Source organism: Salvelinus fontinalis, chromosome 12 (assembly GCF_029448725.1).
Source record: "Salvelinus fontinalis isolate EN_2023a chromosome 12, ASM2944872v1, whole genome shotgun sequence".
NCBI lineage: Eukaryota > Metazoa > Chordata > Actinopteri > Salmoniformes > Salmonidae > Salvelinus > Salvelinus fontinalis.
The window spans coordinates 13,756,227-13,776,730 of NC_074676.1; the positions used below are offsets into that span (position 1 = coordinate 13,756,227).

At 43.8% G+C, this 20,504-nt stretch overlaps 1 protein-coding gene across 1 annotated transcript in view; it reads left to right on the forward strand.

The window, feature by feature from the left end:
* Window positions 1–20,504, forward strand: part of LOC129866837 (thromboxane-A synthase-like) — a 98,661-nt gene that overhangs the window by 24,125 nt on the left and 54,032 nt on the right. Inside the window, exons 3-5 of the mRNA XM_055939807.1 lie at window positions 1,510–1,603; window positions 12,035–12,087; window positions 16,335–16,431. Of these exons, the coding sequence (XP_055795782.1) occupies window positions 1,510–1,603; window positions 12,035–12,087; window positions 16,335–16,431 (244 nt within the window). The remainder of the gene's footprint in view (window positions 1–1,509; window positions 1,604–12,034; window positions 12,088–16,334; window positions 16,432–20,504) is intronic.

A 20,504-nucleotide genomic window follows, 5' to 3' on the forward strand; every position in this document is an offset into this window, starting at 1 on the left:
ATGGCCTCTTTATGGCCTTCTGCATGGACTTCTTCATGGCCTCTTCATGGCCTCTTCGTGGCCTCTACAGCAACGCCCACAGTTAGATATGTTTGTTCTCTGTAGTCAACGTGTAGAGACTGACAGAGTGACACGTGCCTGCTGCTGATGACAACACCACTACCCCTGTCTCTCCGTAAATGAGGCCATGCCACCAGCCGTTATAAACTCCCACATTGCCACAGCAACAGTGGAAACAAAACACATTATCTCACCCAGTCTGCATCACTCCGTAACATAGGACATTAACCACTGTGTCAATCAGGGATATAGACTAGACCTTGGGGAGTATGGGACTTAAAGGAGTAAAACGCCACGGAATTCCAAAGCAGTTACTATGCACTGTGAGTCCCTCTTCTGATGTACATTGAGAGGGATGTCTGTCTGTCATGGCTGTGTGATGCGCGTCGTTATAATTGCGAAGGTGTTTTAAAATGAGTCGGTGTGATGAGATTTCTTGGCCAGCGTTTCATCTACAGTTTGAGTTTCACTAATATGGTAATGGGCCTCCTTAAGGGGCTTAGGGGGAGATGAAGTGGATGTTCAAATCTATTTTGGTTTTTAGTATAAGAGGTCTTGGGGTGTGTGTGTGTGTGCGCGTTTAGCATCAGAGGTCTTGGTGTGCGCGTTTCCGTGCCTGTGAGCGTATGTGTGAATCAGACCTGTGTTGGCTGCTCTGTCTTGCGGCCTTCTTGTGTTGGTTGTTTATGTACGGCGTGGAAATATGACTTCCTCAATCCAGTCAGAGTTGTTTGCCCTGATCCATAAGCCTGCCTGTCTGTCACATCTCCCTTCCTGCCTGTGTGGGAGTGTTTGTGTGTACAGCTTTATTTTCTGACTGTAAACACAATTTCCTGTCTCTTAGCCTCGTAGTCCGTGACTGTAGCAGCAAACAAGGAGGCAGCCATCATTTAATTGCCCTTTCATTGGCCAGGATACTCAAATACACACACGCACGCACACACTCTACAGAATCCACCACGTTTAGAGCAGACGGCGTATTACATGACTAAAGAACGTCCCAGCTGTCGTATCCCATAATGCTCCACAAAGTCCTGTACAAAAGGCCCCTTCCACATTCCAAGGACTTGCATGTCAGCAGAAAACGGCAGCAGCTCCTGTGATGAATAATGCATGCTGTTCCATTTTGCTGTTCTGTTTTAGGAGTCAAAGTCTGGAATTTTATACATTCCCCCGAACAAATAAATCCTTCCAGTGTAATAATGTTGTGTGTTTGTGTGAGGCGCTGCTTAGGCAGCATATCTGCCACATTAGACGCGGTAATCTCTGTAGCATTACTACCTTATCCCCCGTTCCCTTTTACACGTTACTAGCTCACACTCCGACTCTCTTTGTCTCTCTTTCTGTCTCTGTTTCTCTATTTATTTTGTCCCCCCTTTCTCTCTCTCTTCTCTCTTTCTCTCTTTCTGTCTCTCTCTCTGTCCTCTCTCTCTCCTCTCCTCTCTCTAGGTATGCTACATTCCCCTATTCAGCCCTGGTTCGATGTGGAATCAGGCACCCCAAACCGTCCCCGTTCATTGGGAACATGTTTCTATTTCGTCAGGTAAGATACCGACTGCTATGGAAGATGTATACACTCTCACTCAAAGAAACTTAATTTATGCATATTTTCCCTTCTAACTATTGTGATATTTAAATGCTTAATACAGAGTTCAGTGCAGAGTTCTGCTTCCATTTGACCGAGGCAATGATTGGGTATTGTCTGTCTTTTTGGGGGGTAAATCACTTAACCCCCACGCACACACACACACACACACCACCCCTGAAGGTGAGAGAAATCAGGCTTCTAACATCTAGCTGCACTTCATTAGATTTGTTCATTATAAATGACTAACAAGTTCATTTGTCACGTTCGTCGTAACATTTAAGTGAGGAGGACCAAGGCGCAGCGTGATAACAATACATTCTTCTTTAATGAAGACGAAAACGAAATGAACACTATACAAACTAATCAAAACAACACACAGACGACCGTGAAGCTATACAAACAATAAGTGCAGACACTGGCAACTTACACATAGACAGGAAACAACCACCCACAAAATCCCAACACACAACAAGCCACCTAAATATGATTCCCAATCAGAGACAACACATAACACCTGCCTCTGATTGGGAACCATATTAGGCCAAACATAGAAACAGACAAACTAGACACACAACATAGAATGCCCGCCCAGCTCACGTCCTGACCAACACTAAAACAAGCAAAACACACAAGAACTATGGTCAGAACGTGACATCATTAAAGACTTTTAATACCATGTGATTCCCAAATACATTACCCTTATTGTTAATTGCATTATTTGTATGATGAATATATAATGTAAAATGTAAAAAAAAAAGTGAGTGGGAGGGAGGGAGGGAGGGTTAAATATCACTGATTTAATATGGGGATATTTTGATCCACCCACGATTCTACCCATCCTACCCTACAACAAAGACACCAGAGATTAAAGGGGGATAACAGTATTTTCCAGAAATGTATATGATTTACCGACATTTACATACAATCTGAAGTCATGGGTGTCATGCCTTAAATTTACTCACACAGTAAATACTATCCCTAACTATTGATATCAACAATAGTTGCACACGCGTGTGCCTGTGTGCGCCAATGCACGCATGTTGATTTTATACCCCCCCACCAGACACAATCAGGACATGCAGGTTGAAATATCAAAACAAACTGAACCAATTATATTAATTTGGGGACAGGTCGAAAGCATTAAACATTCATGGCAATTTAGCTAGCTAGCTTGCTGTTGCTAGCTAATTTGTTCTGGGATATAAACATTGGGTTGTTATTTTACCTGAAATGCACAAGGTCCTCTACTCCGACAATTAATCCACAGATAAAACTGTAAACTGAATTCCTTTCTCGTCATCTCTACTCCTTCCTTCAGGCTTCTTTTTTTCTTCTTTGGACTTTATATGGCGGTTGGCAACTAACTTTACGGTGCGTTACTACAACCAACTGGAGTGTGGACGTCAATTAATCTTTCAATCACCCATGTGGGTATATGCTCCTAAAATCCAATGAGGAGATGGGAGAGGCCGGACTTGTAGCGCGTTGAGCATCACAAATAGAACCTATTTCTATTTTAGCGCCTGGCCACGCAGACACTCGCTGAGGTGCACGAGCAGTGTGTGATTGAATAACATGCATGTGTACACTTATTTTGCAGCACTCGCGTTGCGGTGTGGTCAGCATGTTACCCTTATGCTTGACATTCCGTTTGACATCCATTCCAGCTATAAGACAATTCCTTTAAATGCTATGTGTGATTATTGCCAATGGTATGGTGTGGTGGCTTCTGGATGTTTTTCTGCAGGGCAGATTTTGATGAGATTCAGAGGTCAATAATCCTTAGCTGGGCAGACAGGCAGAGTGGGCTGGGTCGCCTGTCACTCACTGTAACTAGCTCACTGGGCTTTTTCTAGGGCCGCTACGACTTTCTCTCTCTGGCTTCCTCTCGCTCTCTCTTTTATCCCTCTTCTTCCTACTTTGCCTGTTTGTCTTATTCTGCCATCATTGACGTAGGATTTGGAATAAGTGCACTGTAGGCTGGTGTCTCAAATAGGAACTGACTGTTGCATGGTCTCTCTTCGATGAATATATCTGAGAGATACAGTGATATGATTTTAAAAGCTTGATCTAAGGAGAACCTAGTGCTCCGTAGCCTCTTACACAATAGCGAGTGCTCTTAGAGTGTCCTTCTCAGCTGAACTGCAGTGGCAGCCTGGCAGGCTAAGGGCTGAGGTGGTTAAGTATGCATGAAGCTCTGCCTTCAGTGCCTTGCACAATTTCATTGTCTGTCTGGGGCTGGGCGGTCTCCCCAGGTGAAGCAGGGGAGATGCTACTGCTGCCATAGTGTGTGTGTGTGTGTGTGTGTGCTGAGACTCAGATCTGCAGACACAAAGAACCCTCTCTGGAGTGGTGCACTCGTACAATCATCTGACCCACTTCTGAAAGCCACACTCACAGCCAAACACAACAACGAGAACGTGTGTGTCTTTGTGTGTGTGTGTGTTTGTGTGTGTAAGTGCATGATCATACGGTATGTGGATGCATTTGTACGCATGCACGTGTGAGTTTTACTGGCATGGCGTCTCTGTATCCAACACACCCAGCACATATGATGTGCCAATTTAGTCGGTTTTCAACATGACGCTAACTTCTGCCAGTGACCACCACACAGTCAGTGCCTAGAAGAAGCTCCAGTGGTGGCAGACCTGTCACCCATTTTAGTAGAATCCTGAGTGGCACAGCAGTGCTAGAGGCGTCACTGCAGACCCGGGTTCGATCCCGGGCTGTATCACAACCGGCCGTGATCAGGAGCCCAGTAGGGCGGCGTACAATTAGCCCAGCATCATCCGGGGTAGGCTGTCATTGTAAATATGAATTTGTTTTTAACTAACTTAACTTGCCTAGTTCAATAAAGGTTAAATAAAAAATGTAACAAAGTAAAACCCAGAGTACGGGAGGAGGTCTGAGATGGTCTAGGCAGACGGGCTGACATCAGGGCTGGGAATTGCCAGGGACATCACGAGACATATTATCACGATACTTAGGTGCCGATACGATATGTATTGTGATTCTCATGGTTCTATATGTATTGCGGTTCGATAACGTGATTTTATTGCGATTTCATGTTCCAAACATATTGCTCACTATGTGTCTGAGACAAGAGAGAGCATGAGAAAACGAGTTTTGATTAGTCAGGGAAATAAAAGTGCTGAAAACATGTTGGCTCACTATTTAAAAAGTCTAGTGGTTAAGAGCATTTGGCCAGTAACTGAACGGTCGCTTGTTCGAATCCCAGAGCCGACTAGGTGAAAAATCGGTCAATGTGCCCTTGAGCAAGGCACTTAACCTTAATTGCTCCTGTAAGTCGCTCTGGATAAGAGCATCTGCTAAATGACTAAAATGGAAAAGATGGAAACCAAGCTATAGGGTGAAAAATAGCTAATGCTATAGCTAGAGTGCATTCGGAAAGTGTTGACTTTTTCCACATTTTGTTACGTTACAGCCTAATTTTAAAATGGATTAAATAGTTTTTACACACAATTTATTTTTTGCAAATGTATTAAACGTAAAAACCCTTTTCCCAGTACTTTGTTGAAGAAGCTTTGGCAGCGATTACAGCCTCGAGTCTTCTTGGGTATGACGCTACAAGCTTGGCACACCTGTATTTGAGGAGTTTCTCCTATTCTTCTCTGCAGATACGCTCAAGCTCTGTCAGGTTTGATGGGGAGCGTTGTTGCACAGCTATTTTCAGGTCTCTCCAGAGATGTTCGATCGTGGTCAAGTCCGGTCTCTGGCTGGGCCACCCAAGGACATTCAGTGACTTGTCCCGTAGTCACTCCTGCGTTGTCTGTGTGCTTAGGGTCGTTGTCCTGTTGGAAGTTGAACCTTCGCCCTAGTCTGTGTTCCTGAGCACTCTGGAGCAGGTTTTCATCAAGAATCTTTCTGTACTTTGCTCTGTTCTTCTTTGCCTTGATCCTGACTAGTTTCCCAGTCCCTGCCACTGAAAAACATCCCCACAGCATGATGCTGCCACCACCATGCTTCACCTTAGGAATGCTGCCAGGTTTTCTTCAGACGTGACGCTTGGCATTCAGGCCAAATAGTTAAATTTTAGTTTTATCAGACCAGAGAATCTTGTTCTCATGGTCTGAGAGTCTTTAGGTGCCTTTTGACAAACTCAAAGCAGTCTATCATGTGCCTTTTACTGAGGAGTGGCTTCTGTCTGGCCACTCAAATCAAATCAAATTTTATTTGATCAGGCCGTGACTAGGCCTGCAAGGCGAGAGTGGCCCACAGTTTTCCTGCTTTAGAGTTAATTAAGTACCAGGCAGGCACCTTTTGGCAGAGTGCCCCGGCTGGTCTACCCCCCTCTCCCCTCCAGAGCCCTGGGATGGCTACCGCCCTGGCATTCCTGCAGTCTGGCCCCCATGGAGGGGTGATGGGTACAGAGCGTTGGGGTACGCCCGACAGAGTGCCCCTTCATGGTGCTGCCCACTGCACCAGTCCAAACTGTCTCAAACTGTCTCCATTCATCCATCTCTCTCTCTCTTTCCCTGTTTCTTTACCCCTCTCTTTTCCTCTCCTTCTCCACAGTCCCTCCCTCTCCATCTCTCTCTCCCCTAGTCTTTTTATCATTGCAGAGACCGTCGCATAGCAATACCGGACACACAGTGCTGCTTAATGTTCTAACCACAAAGCCGAGCAGAGCCGGAGAGGTGCCGGTCACCAACAGAGGCATACTTCATCAAGTCCAGGGTAGTGTGTGTGTGTGTGTGTGTGTGTGTGTGTGTGTGTGTGTGTGTGTGTGTGTGTGTGTGTGTGTGTGTGTGTGTGTGTGTGTGTGTGTGTGTGTGTGTGTGTGTGTGTGTGTGTGTGTGTGTGTGTCAAGCATAAACAGGACAGACTCCCCCAAAACTCCTGCCACAGACAACTCTTAATTGAGGATTCATCACTGACGGAACCAATCAATAGTTTGCGGTCTTGACTCGACAACGAACAGAGCCGGAGAGGTGCCGGTCATAAAGGCCTGCAGAGATGGTTGTCCTTTTGGAAGGTTCTTCCATCTCCACAGAGGAACTCTAGTGCTCTGTCAGAGTGACCATCGGGTTATTGGTCACCTCCCTGACCAAGGCCCTTCTCCCCAGATTGCTCAGTTTGGCCGGGCGATCAGCTCTAAGAAGATTCTTGGTGGTTCCAAACTTCATCCATTTAAGAATGATGGAGGCCACTGTGTTCTTGGGAACATTCAATGCTGCAGACATTTTTGGTACCCTTCCCCAGATCTGTACCTCGACACATACCTGGAGTCAAATAGCGATAAGTTATATGTTTAGCGGTAAATGATATGTATAGCGATAAATGATATGTATAGCGATAAATGATACGTATAGCGATATGTAACTGTATTTATTTCCCCCCCCATCACTAGTTGACACACACAGTGACTGCTCCCCACCCCCACAGTTGAGCTCAGTCCCTGACTGGCTCGCTGGCTGACAGGGTGACACGCAGGCTGACTGCTCCCTAGCGCTCTGGTTGAGCTCTATCTCTATCTGGCTGACTGGCGTGCTGGCTGGCTGGTTGACCCTTTCTGATACCCAAGCCACAGATATAGAGGTTCACCCACCACCACCCCCATGTGCCCCCCTGTAAAGATGGCATCCCCTCAACCTCTCTGGCCCCTCAACACAACACAGCCAAACAGTACATTAACCAGCGAAAAAGAGCTGGTATTACCGGGCCTAGCTTACAAGAGATTGAGAGCTCTGAGAGCTAAACCCCCACAGATTTAATGGCATGGTCCAGCCTCTTCCCTGGCCAACATCTCTCCATGACTCCCAAGGTCAGGCTAAAGCAGAGGACACTGCGGTGCAGACTCTCTGAATGGAACTACAAAGTGGGGCAGAGTAATTATTGGGCATGGTGAATAGATAGAGAGAGGAATGTCTATCTCTCCCTAGACCAAAGATCCGTCCGAAATGGCACCCAGTTCCCTACAAGAGCCATAGTCAAATGGCACCCAGTTCCCTACAAGTAGTGCACTATATAGGGAATAGGGTACCGTTTCAGATGGAACCCAAGGCCTTCCGAATGTAATGTGTTGCGTTGTCGAGTCAAGACCGCAAACTATTGATTGGTTCCGTCAGTGATGGATCCTCAATTAAGAGTTGTCTGTTGCAGGAGTTTTGGGGGAGTCTGTCCTGTTTATGCTTCACACACACACACACACACACACACACACACACACACACACACACACACACACACACACACACACACACACACACACACACACACACACACACACACACACACACTACCCTGGACTTGATGAAGTATGCCTCTGTTGGTGACCGGCACCTCTCCGGCTCTGCTCGGCTTTGTGGTTAGAACATTAAGCAGCACTGTGTGTCCGGTATTGCTATGCGACGGTCTCTGCAGTGATAAAAAGACTGGGGGAGAGAGAGATGGAGAGGGAGGGACTGTGGAGAAGGAGAGGAAAAGAGAGGGGTAAAGAAACAGGGAAAGAGAGAGAGAGATGGATGAATGGAGACAGTTTGAGACAGTTTGGACTGGTGCAGTGGGCAGCACCATGAAGGGGCACTCTGTCGGGCGCACCCCAACGCTCTGTACCCATCACCCCTCCATGGGGGCCAGACTGTAGGAATGCCAGGGCGGTAGCCATCCCAGGGCTCCGGAGGGGAGAGGGGGGTAGACCAGCCGGGGCACTCTGCCAAACGGTGTCTGCCTGCTACTTAATTAACTCTAAAGCAGGAAAACTGTGGGCCACTCTCGCCTTGCATATCAACGAGCCCAGTGCTTTCTATAAGCATCTTAACGAGACAGGTTCCCCTTTGTGAGCCAACGGACCACTATTCAGTTCAGCCAGAAGGGTTGAGGAGGATTGAGGAGCCCTCTCTCTGTCTGTCTTTCATATGATCATATGTAGGGGTTTTCTTCGTAAACATGAAGACTGAATGAATGCCCACCACAGCTTTTTTTTCTATGTGGAGATGCAAGCCTCTTTGAGACTCCCCTATTGTTCTCGGTCTGTGGTTCACCTCCAAAGGGATGGGTGAAGGGGGGGGGGCAATCAGGCTATTCAACTCAGGTTCTTCTCTGATTCTACTGCCTCGCAGAAAGACGGTGAAAGAGTATGAGACAGAAAGGCAGTTTTAGCGTGTGTGTTCTTGGTCATGAATGTAAGACATTTTCTTTCCTTTATTTTTGCTCATACATTCCCTCACCCTGATCCACTGAATACTGAGGGAAATGTATCCTAATCATTTTTGACTGGTTTCCAGTTCTACCCCTGATTCCTGCAGACATGCACGGCACATGAGTACATTGTTCACGGTTATATTCTTATGCCATCTATGAGAAGGTCACGCAAGCAAACCCTTTCTGTAGACAAGCTTTATAAAAAGCCCTGAGGAGCGTTCACCAACCCTCCACCAGCCCTGTCTCTGCTCTGCACTGACATCTAGTGGCAGGACAATGGAGTCATCATGAGCAATACACTCAGCATGCACTAGTCAGACTGCAGAGTCAGTTACAGAGTATCAGGGCTCTGTCTAAGATATTACCAATTCATAATCGTAGTCTCTTGAATGTGGGTAAAACTCCTGTGAAAGAGCTTGAGCTTGGTTCTACTGTATATGTACACTCCTGGGCCCAGATTCACAAAACCTTCTTAAGAAGAAATTTCTTCTTAACTGCCATTTTTCCTTAACAATAGACTTAAGAATTAAGTTAAGCAAAGTTGCTATTCCTCAAAAAGGTTATTGGACATTTGATTGCGCTATTTCTTGTGTTTCTCCTTAAGCAAAAAGTTAAGAAGAAATTAGATTGTTGGAAATACAGTTATTGGAAATGTTGTTAATTTCAAGAGCTAAACCCTCGTCTTAAACTCAGGGTAGTGAGAGAAGAAGCTCATGAAAGCAATTGAACATGTTTAATTCACTCACAAACTTCCTCTGAAAGTTTCGGTATTTATTATTTTAAGCCCAAGAACATGTTTTAGAACAGTCATCTCAGTAAGAAATATGCTAACATGATTGCCATTGCTAGCTAGATAGCTTGCTAAAACCTTTGCAGAGCAACAAACATCTTAAGAAGATATGTAGGAAGATATTTGAGAAGTTGGTAAGAAAATCATTAAACCTTGAGATATTTGTGAAGAATTGCGCTAACGAACTATCTTATGAACCTCTTTTTTTCTCTTAACAAGCTTCTTAAGTTTTTGCGTAAGAACGAAGTGTTTTGTGAATCTGGGCCCTGCTGTCTGAGCCCTCATGGAGAGGTGGAGTATCAGGCTTGGATCCAGAGTATGGATCATAGACAGGGGAATAACACTGTGTGTGCTTGCAGATAATACCATTTATTTAGTAGTCCACGTGACACCATATCCCTGTCTCTAAAAGCTTAACTTTTTCTACGGTGAAATTGTTACTTGTCAGGCGTAGTGTGTTGATGAGAGGTGATGCGGGACACAGAGGTCCGCTCTGATCCATTCTGCTGAGTTCACTGTGTGATGAGAGGAGAGGATAGCAGGCCTGCCTGGGTTATTAGATTTGTGTGTGTGTGTGTGTGTGTGTGTGTGTGCGGGGCGTGTGTTGGGACCTATTGTATATTTCATCAGGCCCATCAATCCCCTGGCTAACGGCGCCACTGTCTGTCACACAGGGACTACTTCACAGCCAGGCTAGCCATCACAACAACAAAAAACGTTATGCCCTCAGAAGACAGGAGGCTGCAGCACATGCGACATGTGCCAAGAGTAAGGTGCATCTAGTGCACAGACAGGGAGGCAGTAAGTATACACACTGCAGTAGACAAAGGCTTAACAAAACCCATAGTACACACACGCCAGGGTCAAACCATTGGTCCGCATGTGAATACAAATTCATGACTGCAGGGAATCTCGTACAGGTTACTCTCTTATAGGGATGAGCATGCTGAAGTAGACAAGTATTCTGTGTTTTGGATTCTTTGAGAAAACGTCACTTAAAACTGTAGCTCTTCTCCTGTATGCGTTTAGTGCAATACTGGCAGTGTGTTATATTCAAATATGCAAATGATGCCGAGACCCCATACTGAGAACCAAATAATATTACAGGTTTGCCTTCTCTCTCCCTTAGTTCTGGTGGCGATTTTAACAAAGCATCCCCACAACACGTTTTCCAACAGTTCAACATCCGACTGGTTGTGTCGTTTTAATTCATAACAGATAAGACAGAGTCCTACAGTGGGACAAACAAGCATCTATACTGGGCCCATATTCAGAAAGTGTATCAGAGTGCTGATCTAGGATCAGGTTCCCTCTGTTTACACAATCGTTTTCATTATGATCTAAAAGGGTACAATTATTAAGTGTGGTTGAATTAAGTGTGCTCAGCTACATTGCAGTAGGCCTACCATGGATTCATTCCCCAGATCGATGTGAAAGGAAGTGAATGCTCTGAGTCTAAAGTCACAGTGGCTGATGTTTTGTATTATATAGCTGTGATGAGTTAAGCTCTCTCTCACACGCACGCACGCACGCACGCACACACACACACACACACACACCCACACCTGTTTGTTTTACTGTCCTTGTGGAAACCAAACAATTGATTCCCATTCAAAATCCTATTTTCCCTAACCCCCTAAACCTAACCCTTACCTAACCTTAACCTTATACCCAAACCTCTAACCCTAACACCTAAACGTTTTTCCCTGTGGGGACTGGCGAAATGTCCCCACAAGGATAGTAAAACCCAAAACACACACACTCGCACACACACACACAGACCTTGAGACAGGAACTGTTTGAGCAGATCAATAGTGAAGATCAATGCACAGCAGTACTGAAACGTCACATCTCCTTCTTTCTGTCAGTCTGTCAAGCTTGTTGTTCTGTAGAAGATTGCGAACAGGTCAACTGGAAGAAGATGAAAGGCAGTTTTTCAGATAAAACGACTCGTTTCTATGGAGAAGCACACAGTTCAAGGAGAGTGTGTTTTTAAGGAACCATACTCACATACCCTCTCTCACGCAGACACACACGGACACACACACACACACTTTGCATTTCCGGTACCCTGTTGGTCAGGGATCATAGTTCAGGGTAAAGTTTTAGCAAATTACGAAGATGTCAGTCATGTGTCAATGTTAGCATCTGACACAGTAATGTGAAGGAGTCTGAGGTTGTTAAGACGTGACAGACAAATCAATGCAGCTGTCGTCGTGTGCTGCTAGGGTGTTTCTGGGCGGCTTTGAAGTTTACACCAGTAGCTAAGACAACGGACAGTGCTTATTTAGCATATGTCAATCGGCTACCCACAGGGAATCACATCATTTCATTATAGCAGAGACAATGGATAAGATGTCACCAAAGCCTCTCATATAAAATGATCAATTCTATAAAATCTCAGTTGGTTCTTTTCTAATCTTTCTTTTCAGGGCTTTTTCGGTGTTCACACGGACCTGATTCACAAGTATGGGAGAGTATGTGGGTAAGTGACTGACACTTCTCTGCATTGACATCATAGCCAAGTCATACACCAAACCCAAGTCATACAGGACACTCTTATTGACTTGTCCAGTGTCTAACCTGTCCTCTGTTAGATATGTTAGAAGTATCAGTGAAGCTCGTGAAAAGCTAGGCTGGTCCCAGATCTGTTTGTGCTTGTCTTGCCAAACAATGATGTGACAATGACCGTAAGAATTGGCAAGACAGCACAAACTGATCTGGGACCAGGCTAGTGAAAAGCAACACTATAAGATTAAAAAGAAGCTTCTTGGAAGACTTATGCCAGTGCCACACACTTAGATGTGCAGCTAGATTAGCTCTGCGTTGATTATACAGGCATGCTTATGGAAGGCAGATTTCTTTCTTAAGAGCACATCAAAGGCAGTAGGCTACTCTCTTTCTCTCTGTATGTAAAAGTTTGGAGAAGTAGAGCGGGGATAATTGGTTTTGCTATGGCTGGATTTCGTGCCATGACAGGAATAGCAAACTTAAGCCAGAATGCACGGATATATGCCAAAAGACATTACTACAGCCTTCAGTAAGAGTAGTACACTAGCTTGATACGTCGTTTTTCCAGAAGAAAGAGGCTCATGGCACATTGATTGAACCCGTCGTCTCAGAACGCCCCCCTATCAACTTATCAAAGTTGAAAGCACTTAGCGCTAGAACAAAGTCTTTCAAAGTGTCTTTATTTTTCATATGAGACATACAGTTGAAGTCGGACGTTTACATGCACCTTAGCCAAATACATTTAATCTCAGTTTTTCACAATTCCTGACATTTAATCCTAGTAAAAATTCCCTGTTTTAGGTCAGTTAGGATCCCCACTTTATTTTAGGAATGTGAAATGTCAGAATAATAGTAGAGAGAAGGATTTTTTAAAAGGTTTTATTTCTTTCATCACTTTCCTAGTGGGTCAGACGTTTAGATACACTAAATTAGTATTTGGTAGCATTGCCTTTAAATTGTTTAACTTGGGTCAAAAGTTTCAGGTAGCCTTCCACAAGCTTCCCACAATAAGTTGGGTGAATTTTGGCCCATTCCTCCTGACAGAGCTGGTGTAACTGAGTCAGGTTTGTAGGCCTCCGTGCTCGCACATGATTTTTCAGTTGTGCCCACAAATCTTCTATAGGATTGAGATCAGGGCTTTGTGATGGCCACTCCAATACCTTGACTTTGTTGTCCTTAAGCCATTTTGCCACAACTTTGGAAGTATGTTTTGGGTCATTGTCCATTTGGAAGACCCATTTGCGACCAAGCTTTAACTTCCTGACTGATGTCTTGAGATGTTGCTTCAATATATCCACATATTTTTCCTGCCTCATGATGCCATCTATTTTGTGAAGTGCACCAGTCTCTCCTGCAGCAAAGCACCCTTTTCCCTCCAAACATAACGATGGTCATTATGGAAAAAACTGTTCTATTTTTGTTTCCTCAGACCAGTGGACATTTATCCAAAAAGTATGATCTTTGTCCCCATGTGCAGTTGCAAACCGTAGTCTGGCTTTTTTATGGCGGTTTTGGAGCAGTGGTGTCTTCCTTGCTGAGTGGCCTTTCAGGTTATGTCGATATAGGACTTGTTTTACTGTGGATATAGATACTTTTGTACCTGTTTCCTGCAGCATCTTGACAAGGTCCTTTGCTGTTGTTCTGGGATTGATTTGCACTTTTCGCTACAAAGTACGCTCATCTCTAGGAGACAGAACGCGTCTCCTTCCTGAGCAGTATGATGGTTGCGTGGTCCCATGGTGTTTATACTTGGTGTTTATACAATTCCACTGGAATTGTGATACGATGAATTATAAGTTAAATAATCTGTCTGTTAACAATTGTTGGAAAAATTACTTGTGACATGCACATAGATGTCATAACCGACTTGCCAAAACTTTTTTGTTAACACAACATTTTTGGAGTGGTTGAAAAAGGAGTTTTATTGACTCCAACCTAAGTGTATGTAAACTTTTGCCTTCAACTGTATAACATAAATACAGATAATATAAAGACATCTAATGGACAATCGAATAAGAAAAAAACACAAGAAACTAGTTTCTCTGCTAACAAAATTCACCATGAATATCCTCAGGCAAAAATATTTGTGATTTGTATTTTGGAAACTAAAATACAACAGGACCATACAATGGCAGGTGAAACTACACCTTAACTTTGCGAACACACAAATGGAATGATATGCATTCATGCATTTGTATAGTTGCGATGTTGCAACTGTAGCCACCGATTAGTCATGAAACACACTAACACACAGAGGAGCCTGCATAGCGACTAGTTGGTCTGAGTAGCCAGGACAGAGTGGTGATAATGTTACCCATGCAGGCTATGGAATGATGCTCCCTTCTGGGCCAGATAACTAGACCATTACCCGTCCAGTGTCACAGCCTGGTGCAGTCATAAACAGACAAATGGAGTGTTAAATTACCTTCTTTTAAAAGGAGGTCAGAGTCCTCTCTCTAATACTGCTTGACCATTACCCCATACTATTTAAACCCTGCTACATGTGGAGTAACATTAGCTTTGCAACTGGGGACAAGACTAGGGCAACATCTTCTGTATCCTACCCTCCTTTCATGTCGTCCAGAGTTCATAGCCTATGTTCAAATAATGTCTCTGAGTAGGAGTGCTGATATAGGATCAGGTCCCCTCTCCCGCCTGTACATATAATCTTATTCATTATGATCGAAAAGGCAACACTGATCCTGGATCAGCACTCCTACTCTGAGACGCTTTGTTTTATGAGTCCAGGAGTTGTTTGTGAATCTGTTGAAAGCCCACGATACCATCAGTCTCTCAACCAAGAATGCTGACTTAGAAGTGTTGAGAGGAATTGTCTGTAGTTCATGTAACTATTTACAGCTGTTGTAGTAGTCTGAATGGCTATAGACACCCTGCATCTATCAGAGGCAACGTGTTTTTCTGTAAGTATTATAACAACTATAACAGGAATAGAGATTGGCCACAGGCTGAGCTGGATTAGTGTGTCACTGTAGGAATGAGACACTGCCATAGGAGCAGCAGGAATAGCTGTCTGCTTTTTGATGAGCCCTGATGAGGGGTGTGTGTGTGTGTGCGTGCATGTGTGCGTGCATGTGTGCGTGTGAGTAACTGTGGGGAGCCAGGGATGAGCACGGTACTCTTAATTCATACTGACAGACAGTCTCAGTGCTCCACTGTGGCTCCCCATACAGCCCCTCGCTCAGGGCTGAATATCATATTTATACTAGCTACCTTTAACCAGCACTGTATTCCACTGATGATTGGAAACCTTAGACTCTCCAATAAATGAGGAGCTTTTAAAACCTCCAATATTCCTAGATGTATTGTATCTCTTATTTGCCTGGAAGATTTAATATCCAATTACCAATCTGCGGTGTCTAATTATCTACAAAAAAAATGTGCATTTGAAATGTACTTTCATTAAAAAGGCACTTAACAAGATGGAGTTCCTGTGAGAGAAGACTTTTTCCTTACCTTTTAACCTTGGCTTTATAGCACCAGGCATTAGCCCTCCACTCAGCCTTGTGAAGAATCTCCTATAGCCTATGTCCTATAACATGGTGAGATAGGACTGAGCAGTTAGTCAGTGTTTCCTGGCTAACATTGCAGTGAACTGAGGCAATCCTGACAGAGAGGACTAGCCTAGAACAATAAAGAGTGGTGCTGTAGGAAACAAACAAAGCTATGACTTTGCTTCTTTAAATCCTGTGGTTTGTCAAGCCCATGGCAGCTAGAGTAGGTTGTGTTGTTCTTCCGTTGTAAGACTCTACTTCAGTATTAGCTTCCTCAACAAGTCCAAGTCTAAGGTGTGTGGGTGTGGTTTAGAGTATATTCCTCCCCAGGCCTCACTTCCTCTGTGATGACCACCACTTTTGATTGGCGTCCTGTTATTTATTCATGCTAGCCCCACAGCCTTTTGTGTGTGTGTGGTGTGTGTGTGTGGTGTATGTGTATGTGTATGTGTATGTGTATGTGTATGTGTATGTGTATGTGTGTGTGTGTGTGTGTGTGTGTGTGTGTGTGTGTGTGTGTGTGTGTGTGTGTGTGTGTGTGTGTGTGTGTGTGTGTGTGTGTGTGTGTGTGTGTGCGTGCGTGCGTGTCTGTTTGTGTGTGTGCGTGGGTGTGTGGCTGTGTGCATGCTCCTGTGTGTTTGCCTTTGTGTGTGTATGCATGCAAACAAATGTGTCTGGCATGTCAACCTGTCCTGTGTTGTCTCTCCAGATACTATCTAGGCCGGAGGCCCGTGGTGGTGGTAGCTGACCCTGACATGCTCAGACAGATCATGGTAAAGGACTTCAGCACCTTCCCCAACAGAATGGTAAGTCAACGAGGAAAATGCCCTTTACACCTACAGTTGAAGTCGGAAGTTTACATACACTTAGGTTGGAGTCATTAAAACTTGTTTTTCAACCACTCCGCAAATTTCTTGTTAACAAACTATAGTTTTGGCAAGTCGGTTAGGACAGCTACTTTGTGCATGACTGTCACGCCCTGACCTTAGAGAGCGTTTTTATGTCTCTAGTTGGTTTGGTCAGGGTGTGATTTGAGGTGGGCATTCTATGTTTTGTTTTCTATGTTTCTTTATTTCTATGATTTGGCCAGGTATGGTTCTCAATCAGGTACAGCTGTCTATCGTTGTCTCTGATTGGGAATCATACTTAGATAGCCCTTTTTCCCTCCTTTCAGTGTGGGTAGTTATCTTTGTTAGTTGCACTTTTCCCTGTAAGCTTCACGGTTGTTTCTTTCATTTGTTGTTTTGTTGGCGACATTTTAAATAAAAAGAGAAATGTACGCTCACTACGCTGCACCTTGGTCCACTTCTTTTGACGGCCGTGACAATGACAGAAATGATTTCCCCAACAATTCTTTACAGACAGATTATTTCACTTATAATTCACTGTATCACAATTCCAGTGGGTCAGAAGTTTACATACTGTAACGGCTCTCTTTCGGTGAGTGAGTTGACCAAGGCGCAGCGGGTGATGAATACATAATGTTTTAATGACAAGACGGAAAAAACACGAAACGAAATACACTTGAATGATTTACAAAATAACAAAACGAACTAGACAGACTTAAACTATGAACTTACATGAAACGAGGAACACATAAACAGGAACGACCGAACGAACGAGACGAGACAGTACCATGTGGTGCAAAATACACAGACACAGCGACAATCACCCACAAACAAACAGTGAGAACAACCTACCTTAATATGACTCTCAAATAGAGGAAAACGCAAAACACCTGCCTCTAATTAAGAGCCATACAAGGCAACCCAAAACCAACATAGAAACAGAAAACATAGACTGCCCACCCAAAACTCACGCCCTGACCATCACACACATACAAAACAACAGAAAACAGGTCAGGAACGTGACACATACACTAAGTTGACTGTGCCTTTAAACAGCTTGGAAAATTCCAGAAATTATGTCATGGCTTTAGATGCTTCTAATAGGCTAATTGGCATAATTTGAGTCAATTGGAGGTGTACCTGTGGATGTATTTCAAGGCCTACCTTCAAACTCAGTGCCTCTTTGCTTGATACCATGGGAAAATCAAAAGAAATCAGACAAGACCTCAGAAAGAAAATTGTAGACCTTTACAAGTCTGGTTCATCCTTGGGAGCAATTTCCAAATGCCTGAAGGTACCATGTTCATCTGTACAAATAATAGTACGCAAGTATAAACACCATGAGATCACGCAGCCGTCATACCGCTCAGGGTGGAGACGCATTCTGTCTCCTAGAGATGAACGTACTTTGGTGCGAAAAGTGCAAATCAATCCCAGAACAACAACAAAGGACGTTGTGAAGATGCTGGAGGAAACAGGTACAAAAGTATCTATATTCACAGTACGAGTCCTATATTGACAAAACTGCCATAAAAAAAATATGCACATGGGGACAAAGATCATACTTTTTGGAGAAATGTCCTCTGGTCTGATGAAACAAAAATAGAATTGTTTGGCCATAATGACCATCGTTATGTTTGGAGGAAAAAGGGTGAGACTTGCAAGCTGTAGAACACCATCCCAACCGTGAAGCACGGGGGTGGCAGCATCATGTTGTGGGGGTGCTTTGCTGCAGGAGGGACTCGTGAACTTCACAAAATAGATGGCGTCATTAGGAAGGAAAAGTATGTGCATATATTGAAGCAACATCAGTCAGGAAGTTAAAGCTTGGTCGCAAATGGGTCTTCCAAATGGACAATGACCCCAAGCATACTGCCAAAGTTGTGACAAAATGGCTTTAGGACAACAAAGTCAAGATATTGGAGTGGCCATTACAAAGCCCTGACCTCAATCCCATGAAAAATTTGTGTACAGAACTGAAAAAGTGTGCGCGAGCAAGGAGGCCTACAAACCTGACTCAGTTACACCAGCTCTGTCAGGAGGAATGGGCCGAAATTCACCCAACTTATTGTGGAAGGCTACCCGAAACGTTTGACCCAAGTTAAACAATTTAAAGGCAATGCTACCAAATACTAATTGAGTGTATGTAAACTTCTGACCCAGTGGGAATGTGATGAAAGAAATAAAAACTGAAATAAATCATTATCTCTACTATTATTCTGATATTTTACATTCTTAAAATAAAGTGGTGATCCTAACTGATCTAAGACAGGGAATCAGGGAATTTTTACTAGGATTAAATGTCAGGAATTGTGAAGAACTGAGTTTACATGTATTTGACAAAGATCTATATAAACTTCCGACTTCAACTGTATGTGTCCATCGTTTAGATCATAATATTGATGCATTACATACAGTCAAAAGTTTGGACACATAGTGAATAAAAGTGAAGATATCAAAACCATGAAATAACACATGGAATTTGTGGTAACCAAAAAAGTCTTTAAAAAATTCTAATATAATTTATATTTGAGAATCTTCGAAGTAGCCACCTTTTGCCTTGATGACAGCTTTGCACACTCTTGGCATTCTCTCAACCAGCTTCACCTGGAATGCTTTTCCAACAGTCTTGAAGGAGTTCCCACATATGCTGAGCACTTGTTGGCAGCTTTTCCTTCACTCTGTGGTCCAACTCATCCCAAACCATATCAATTGTGTTGAGATTGGGTGATTGTGGAGGCCAGGTCATCTGATGCAGCACTCCATCACTCTCCTTAGTTAAATAGCCCTTACACAGTGTGGAGGTGTGTTTTGGGTCATTGTCCTGTTGAAAAACAATTGATAGTCCCACTAAGCACAATCCAGATGGGATGGCGTATCGCTGCAGAATGCTGTGGTAGCCATGCTGGTTAAGTGTGCCTTGAATTCTAAATAAATCACTGACAGTGTCACCAGCAAAGAACCCCCACATTATCACACCACCTCCTCCATGCTTCACGGTGAGAACCATACATGCAGAGATCATCCGTTCACCTACTCTGCGTCTCACAAAGACATGGGGGTTGGAATCAAAAGTCTCAAATTTGGACTCATCAGACCAATGGACAGATTTCCATCGGTTTAATGTCCATTGCTTGTGTTTCTTGGCCCAAGCTCTTCTTCTTATTGGTTTCCTTTAGAAGTGGTTTCTTTACAGAAATTCGACCATGGAGGCCTGATTACGCAGTCTCTTGATGTTGAAATGTGTCGGTTACTTGAACTCTGTGAAGCTTTTAATTGGGCTGAAATCTGAAGTACAGTTATTCTAATGAATGTATCCTCTGCAGCAGTGGTAACTCTGGGTCTTCATTTCCTGTGGCGGTCCTCATGAGAGACAGTTTCATCATAGCGCTTGATGGTTTTTGTGACTGCACTTGAAGAAACTTCTTGACATTTTCTGGGTTGACTGACCTTCATGTCTAAAAGTAATGATGGGCTGTCGTTTCTCTTTGCTTATTCGAGCTGCCATAATATGGACTTGGTCTTTTACCAAACTTTTGACTGGTACTCTACGTTATGTGTATGCCAAAGGGAAATTTTTCCGGTATGTACTTTTTCTGCTCATTTTATGTAGTGAGTCAAAATTAGATGATCTATTCTGAACTGCTTAGTTTTACAGCAGTTTTTGACAAGCTATCTGATGATAATCTCAAGTTGGGCTATGAAATCTGTACTCTTGCCTACCACAGGTCCCTAAATCTCATCAAGCTCTCCCGGGTGATTGTGGAGGCCAGGTCATCTTCAATTCTTCAATTCTGTAAATTCATTCAAACCTCTGCAGCGAGGATGTGTATGTAGTCACCATTGTCATTCTACTGTGAACCCATTGTCATATGTTTTCCATCTAAAGGAGGAAAATCTGTGTGCACTCTTTCTGACTGCATTTCAGGAAGAAAGAGGACATGTCCCTGAAAAGTTCAGGCTTAGTGATTTTTTTTCAGCCAATAGGCTTTGTCTTTGAGGCTCTAGACATACAGTAGAAGTGTTTGTGT